At 30.4% G+C, this 8,007-nt stretch overlaps 1 protein-coding gene across 1 annotated transcript in view; it reads right to left on the bottom strand.

The window, feature by feature from the left end:
* The window catches only part of LOC115033571, a 27,132-nt gene extending 19,150 nt beyond the window's left edge, over nucleotides 1-7,982 (bottom strand). The window contains exons 1-2 of the mRNA XM_029486370.1: nucleotides 7,715-7,982; nucleotides 5,109-5,117 (exon numbers count right to left, since the gene is read on the bottom strand). Coding sequence (XP_029342230.1) covers nucleotides 5,109-5,117; nucleotides 7,715-7,919 — 214 coding nt within the window. The 5' untranslated portion in view covers nucleotides 7,920-7,982. The remainder of the gene's footprint in view (nucleotides 1-5,108; nucleotides 5,118-7,714) is intronic.
* Between the last annotated feature and the right edge of the window lie 25 nt (nucleotides 7,983-8,007).

Here is an 8,007-nt window from a genome sequence, read left to right as displayed (position 1 = left end):
AGCGTATATGTTGTATAATAGAGGAGAAAGGATGCCCCCCTGTGGAACACCTGCACTAATCTTTGCTAAGCCAGAAAAGACTTTTTTTTTTTCCGTTTGAACCGACAGCAGAGGAGGATCTGTGTGAACACTACTATTCCTCTGCTGCCATCGTTTATTAATGTTTTATAAAAACGTTAATACATGCACATTCTTAACACATAACTAATTATGGTTGCTTCACCTTGAAAATAAACATTAATACAATAGGTACAATACAATGCAATACAATGCGATACAATAAATAATAAAGTCAGTCAGTTGGAGCGGCTGCCACTGCATTCGCTCTTCGTTCGATCTCAGCTATCCTTTCATCATGCTCCTTGCAGCTTAAAATATTGTCAACCGTGTCATAAAAGGACTAGGTGGCACGTTGGGAGGCAGCCCGTAGCCGGTCGTTCTCGCTGAACGCTGAAGCCAGAAAAGACTAACTTTGAGATTTATGTTTTTATCCACCAAGTCGTGAAATTTAAGCCTATCAGTTGAATGGAAAAAGAGTTTTGGTAGAGAAGGCCGGATTGGGGGACAGGCACTGACAGTCAGGAGTACTGCAGAGTGATCCGAGCAGGGTTCTAAGAGATTGGTAGTCGTGCAGAATAGGTTGCGAGGTGTGTTGGAAACAAATATGTCTAGTATGTCCAGTATTTTGCGTAAGGAGGTGGGCCAATATGTTGGCCCGGGGGGAGCGAGGATTGTGTAGCCCTTAAGATTTATAAAATTGTAGAGAACCAAACCCCTTGGGTTGTTTGTGCGACAGCCCCAGCTAAGGTGCTTAGCATTGAAGTCACCACCTATGATAAAGTTTTGACTAAAGGAGCTAAAGTAATCTCTATAGTTTTGAATATTAATATTATGTCTCGGAGGGGAAAATATTGCAGCTAAAATTGTTGGTATATTGTTGATGTGTAGTAAGATAGCACAAGACTGTAAATGAGGCTGACAAAAGTTTGAAAGGAATTGGAAGGACAAAGAAGATTTAATATAAATTGCAGCACCACTATGAGCAGAGTTATCAGGGTGATTTGTTTTTAGGAGATGATAACCGGGTATAGCGATGTGGGAGTATTTTGTAAAATGCGTTTAGGATATCAAGGCAATATCGATACGCTTCTCCTGGAGTACTAATTGGAGTTCGTTTGAGTGATTTTTAAGACCATTTGAGTTAAATAGAAGGATGAGAAGGGAGTTGCTTGTGTATGAAGACATTAATTTTTATCCAGAAGTTTTGAGATGACTTGGGTGAGTAGGGCAATTAGTGGATTTATTAGTAATTTGAACTCATCAAGGAACTTGTTTATATCTGATACATGGGGAGGGATTATGTTATTAGAGTAAGAACCGGAGGTAGCTTTAGTGTAGGTTTGGGACGAGTCTGGTGGATGTGTTGGGGGGATAACCACTGGATGACTAACCTGTACATTTTTCTTATGACTAATATTATCCGACAGAAGATTACTCTTTTTTGGTTTGTTGCGATGTTGTAGATCCTTGTAAACGGATCAGCCTTTATAATTTGAGGGGTGATCACCGGAGCAGAGCGCACATTTTGGAGTAGCATCCCGTGGAATTGGACAGTCCGATGAAGAGTGGAGTGCACCACAGCGGACGCAGCGAGCTGGATAGCCGCAGTAAGATTTCGTATGACCATAATCCTGCTAGTTGATACACTGGCTTATAGTTTTTGTTTTGTATAGTTCTTCCACTTTTATTTTGGCGTGGATAAGAGATGTCAGCTTATAAATGTCGTTGGACTGAATTGTCGGTTTAAGGTCGACGAAAAATAACGGTAGTGGGTGTTTATTGATTTTACGTAATACGTTTGTTACTTGACGGACCTCAAATAAGCGCAACTCGAGCTCCGATTTTATAAGCTCTATGGGTGTGGTCGGATGGAGATTACGAATGACCACCCGCGTTGGTTTGTCTTCTTTGAGCTGATACGCGTGGTATTCATATTTTTGCTCTTTGAGGAAACGAATCAGCGTTCTATAGGAAGCTGAGTTAGTTGTCATAATTTTTAGGCGGTCAGTTGAGGATTTGCAGGAGAAATTATCTACTCCGATATGATCAATAAGATCTGAGCAAAGATCGGTGAAACAGATTACACCTTTTACAAAAACTGGTGGGGGCAGGGTTGGTTTAATTCCAACACTAATGTTATTCTCTGGAATCGACTCATTAGAATACGATGGAGCAAATTTTGTTGAAGTGGTGGTTTGTGATTCATCTTGTGAGAGCGCTTCAAACCGATTTGACGTAGAAAATGATTTTTTGTTGTTTTGTATTTTTGGCGAATTTGGTTCGGAAGAAGAGGAAGAGAGATTTCTCTTACCTAGATTTTTTTTTGACTGTGCCACGGACCAATTTCCTGACGAAGAATTTTCCATGATAACGTCTTGATTACCGGCTGAGTGATTAGTGTTGACAGAAGTTTAAATTTTGTTTAGGCGAGCAGGCTGTAGTTTGATAATGTTATTAGATTTAGTATTGGCTAAATTTGTGTTTTTATTTTTGGATGTAGATTGTGGCATAATTATTATCACAATGATAAAGTCGAGGACACTGCCGCCGCGGCGGCGTGCGATAAGACTGCACACATGTTGTTGTAGATGTAGTGAATACGTAGGTAAGCGACTATGAGATTATTTTATTTAAGTGTAAATTAAGTATAAATTGATACATAAGACCAAAATACGGAATAAATAAGAACACAGGACGGAGCGCAAGCAGTGTGCGCGACGGATGCCGAACGTGAACTGAGAAAATTATCTAAATTAAAAATTACCCATCTATTATCTTATCTAGATAACTATTGTGCCATTTATCTATTGGTTATCTTAGATGACACATTTACTTAGCTAGATAAATTTATTTAAATCATAATATTCATTTTTCTCGAATTATTCATACATTATTCATTTTTTTTTACTAAAATTGTTCTTACAGAACACTATCCAATCTGCAATCAGTACATGTTATTAATATAATATTACCACATTCCCATGTTTTACCAGCAAATTTTAAGTTGGCACGTACTTTGAGGATTGAGACATTATTTTACGAAGTTTTTCGACAAAATTAATTGTGTGCACATTTGCAATTTAAAAATACTAAAAAAAAAATTATCTATAATATTCTCTAGATAAAAGTTAGATTATCTTTATCTTATCTAAATATTTTTTTATAAAATCATCTGTATCTTATCTAGATACAATTTTCGTTATCTATTCTCAACACTACAAGTGGGGTCACTGTATAATGGATGGTATTAAATAATAAATTTGAATTCAATGATATAATATCATTGTATAAGAAAAATTATTCTGAGCAGAAACAATATGTCAGTCTAGGTATAAGACATATCATATACATATCTATGGTATTAAAAAAAAATTGACCTATAATAAATTCCAAATTAATTATATCACAATATCAATTAGGTACTTATAAGTTATGATGCGTTATACATCAATAACAAACCTTGATACTATCATAGATATAGAGTAGTATATTTTAGAAGTTTCAAGTACCCATGAATAATATTATACAATCACAACAAAATAACTAAAATAGTTATTCTAGGTTTTTTAATATGTAATTTCATCCAAATTTGAACTTAAAATAACTAAAAATTAACTGTGCTTGTGTATTTTTTAGATTTTTTGGTAACAGCATTAACTACTTACATGGAATCTTGCTTTAAATTTTCAATCCTTAGATATAAAAGTTGAACATTTTATACATTTTTAACTACAAAATAATTATTACATTTTAAATTTGATAAATTTTGTCAGAATTCGATCTTTAAATACTTATAAAAAAAACTGTGACTATGGACTTTTAATATTTTTATTCTGCGCCTATGCGAGTGACTGTTATTGTAACAATATATCAGGAGCCTTGTATTAAATTTTTACACTTTTTGGGTCAACAGATACAACTTTATTTATATTCATATAAAAAAAAATAAAAAAATTGAAATATGAAATTGTCCGTAAACAGCTCAAACCAAGTCAAAATATTTTGAAAAAATTATCAATTATAAGAATTGATAAAATAAACATTCAGTGAAATTTTCATGTATCTAAAGTTATTGTTTTTGAATTACAATAAAATAAGAAAACTGCTACATGAGAAATCGAGTGAATATCCAATGTTGTAAAAATTTGAATTTCAAACGATCATAAAAATTTGATTTGACTTTCTTGTAGACATTTTTTTTTTTTGATAAAGGTAGACAATATTATGAGGAATCTTGTATTACATTTTCAACTCTTAGATTTAAAAACCAAAATTTTTACGAATTCTTAACTCAAAATAATTTGCTAATTTTTGTGATTTTTCCATATTTTGTCAATTTTTGAACATTAAATGCTTATAAAAAAAGACTGGGACTAAGGATTTTTAATATTTTTCAAATGTCATTGTAACAAATATAGTAGGAACCTTGTGTTAAATTTTCAAGTATTTTTACTTAACAAATAAAGTTTTATTAACATTCATAGAAAAAAAAACTAATACAATTGGAAACTGAAAATATCCCCAAACAGTTCAAAACAAATCAAAATATTTTGAAAATTTTATCATGTATAGAAAATGGAAATATTTGGTAATTTATTTTAAAGTTACACCAAAAACTAAAGTCGATTTTGCGTAAAAATTCCTGTTTTTCCTTAATTTTTCTTTTGTTTTTCACGGCGCTTTTGAAAATGACTGGGAATTTTAAATTTTGACCTCCCCAATGCACCAACAACATTCACTTTTCCATCGAACAAGATACTGAAGTTGAAAATCGAAGCATTATTTCGACTACTTATCGTGTACACAGAAACAAAAATTTTTTTTAAAAAAACACACATAATATTGTAAGATCAATACATTCAATACAAATCAATTCACTGTTCCTCTCTGAATCTAAAATGTGATATAAATGGATAGAGTTGAAGTTTGTTACATAATAAAAAAATATTAAAGGAAGGCCAAGTTCTGCTATATCATGGTTATATTCTAAAAATGAATTGTAAAATTTATTAGGTATATTATTGTTATTATTGTATAAAGTCCCTTACCTTTGCATTCTAGACATACAAAAATTACCGAATTAAATAAACATGATGACATTAAAATGTAATGTAAGTTAGTTATTTTTTTTCTTCTCTACTAAAGGCATTGCTTTGTAGGCGAATATTATACAGTGTGATTCCTTTTAAAGGTAACACTAAATAATTCTGTCCAGTGACATCGGATTAATATGCGGTTTTCGGGAGGGGATAGGGAATACATAAATACACATTTCTTGATGATTTTTACATTTTTAGATCTTTCCGTGTGCGCATGCGCAATACAACTTGCATTTTTTTAAATGGCAACAGGTGTTTTGAATACCAATTTCGGATAGACCGAAAGTCGATTTGGTCCTTTTTACCATAGCTCTGAAATCAAAATTGACTAAATGGCAACCAGTCAAAGTTTCGATTAAAATTATTGAATTTTTCAACAATCATACTAGAATTTTTCGAATTATTATGAAATTGTAAGTATTTTTTTTGTTTCCGTAGGTTTGCAGATATTATTAAATCATTTAAATTTAATTTTGAGGAATTAATTAACCTCAATTAGACGTATATGTTAGTAAATTGTATGAACTTTTTTATAAGAAATTCTAATTTCGTTGCTTAAATGCCTAATCGAAGATCGAGGATTTAATTGAACATATGCTAATACCTGCAATTCGTCCTGTTCGTTTGCCCGTTCAATCAACTGTATTTGATTACGTCGATTATCACCTTGTCTTGCAGGTAGCTCACCACTATTTCTCAAAGACGATTCAATTCGGACAAAGTAATTGTGAGGAGGGTGATATCATTCGGGATATCATTCTGCATAAAGTCTAGCAGCATTTCGTGAATTACGTCGACATTCACCATAAACTAAAAGCATATCAACTTTTTCATTATTACTTGTCATTTTTAAATTTCAATGAAATACTTGTATTACATACGAGTTTAAAACTTGTAATGACTTTCAATAACCACATTTAAATAAATGCTATAACTTATCAGTTATAATAAGTTATTATTGTCAGATTTATACGGACATTAAGATAATATCATTCTTAGCACACCATAAATAAATTTGGTTTATTTTAGTAAATGCTACAAATAAAATAATCTTAGAGATTACAAGTAATTACCCACTTGTATCAATGAAAATTACAATAAATGATAAAATTAATAATTTAAATAGAAACTTTAATAATAGAAGTTATGAGAAATAAATTATATCAGTTTGTTTAATTTTTTCTTAGTTAATGAACTAATATTTACGTCTAATTGAGGTTAATTAATTCCTCAAAATTAAATTTAAATGATTTAATAATATCTGCAAACCTTTTTTTTTTTTTTTTTTTTATTTAAAATATAATTACAATCTATACAACAATTTTGTACAATAAGCAATAGTGATAAAGTATGAACATAAATAACGTGAATAACAGATGGGGGAGGGCACTCAGTAGTCTGCAAACCTACGGAAACAAAAAAAATACTTACAATTTCATAATAATTCGAAAAATTCTAGTATGATTGTTGAAAAATTCAATAATTTTAATCGAAACTTTGACTGGTTGCCATTTAGTCAATTTTGATTTCAGAGCTTTAGTAAAAAGGACCAAATCGACTTAAAAAAATTCGGCCTATCCGAATTTGGTATTCAAAACACCTGTTGCCATTTAAAAAAATGCAAGTTGTATTGCGCATGCGCACACGGAAAAATCTAAAAATGTAAAAATCATCAAGAAATGTGTATTTATGTATTCCCTATCCCCTCCCGAAAACCGCATGTTAATCCGATGTCACTGGACAGAATTATTTAGTGTTACCTTTAAAAGGAATCACACTGTATAATATATTATACAGGGTCACATGACCTTACCTACGAATTAAAAATGAAAAATGGATACTTTAGTTAATGTAAAACAATTTTTTTTAATTTATATAGATAATAAATATAATATTAAGATTTACATGTCTGAAAATATTTCAAAAAATATTTATTTTTTTAAGTTATTACATTTAGAATTAGATCCAAAAAAAATACTGATATTTTAAAAAGAATCATCTGCTTGACTTAAATAACTTTTTTTAGCATCAACATTTCTCTAAAAATAAAATAGTTATAATTTAATTGTAACTTAATCGTATTCATATAAACGTCATATAGGTACTATTCCGAATTTAAAAATTGTTTAATCAGTAATAAATACGTAGGTATCACAAACTATGGTTAGGTTACAGACTGCAATATTAATATATAATATATTATGATCATACGTGTTCACATTCTAGTTGGTTCCACTAAAAATATTGAATATGGCCAAATTTCAGAAAATATATATATAATACCTACAACTCATAATTTTAAATTATTGAATTATTTTTTTATTGTGATGTGTTTGATTAATTCATTTTAATGAATAATCAAGACGCATGAAATTTAAATTTGTTAATTCTATCTTTAATATAGTGTTATCTAGAAAAAGAAAATATCGATTCATTTTCGGTAAGTATTCAATATATTAATTTTAAATTCTAAAGGTCCGTCTGTATATTAAGATTTATAAATTATTATATATATACAAATAATTACTGTACATTTACTGTTAGTAAATACTTACCTGATACAGTTGTTTCTGTACTAGAAAATGTTGTGATACATAATGCCACAGTTAATGTTATTAAAACTTTAAAATAAATCATAGTTAATTCTCGGAAATCTATATACAAAGAATGAGCGTCAATGTTACATTGCAAAGAACATAATATGATTAATTTCTGAATGGGTAAAATATAATACTCTGGTGTTAACAACTGAGTAAACATTTGATGCTTTCAAGATATAATGTAGGTATACCTAGAAACCACGATAACATAAAAACCGTGTTTGCGCACAGCTGCAATTTATTTATTT

This window comes from Acyrthosiphon pisum, chromosome A1, assembly GCF_005508785.2.
Source record: "Acyrthosiphon pisum isolate AL4f chromosome A1, pea_aphid_22Mar2018_4r6ur, whole genome shotgun sequence".
NCBI classification, from domain to species: domain Eukaryota; kingdom Metazoa; phylum Arthropoda; class Insecta; order Hemiptera; family Aphididae; genus Acyrthosiphon; species Acyrthosiphon pisum.
Note: the sequence above shows the minus strand (reverse complement) of the source record. Positions and strands in the feature narration are given on the sequence as shown.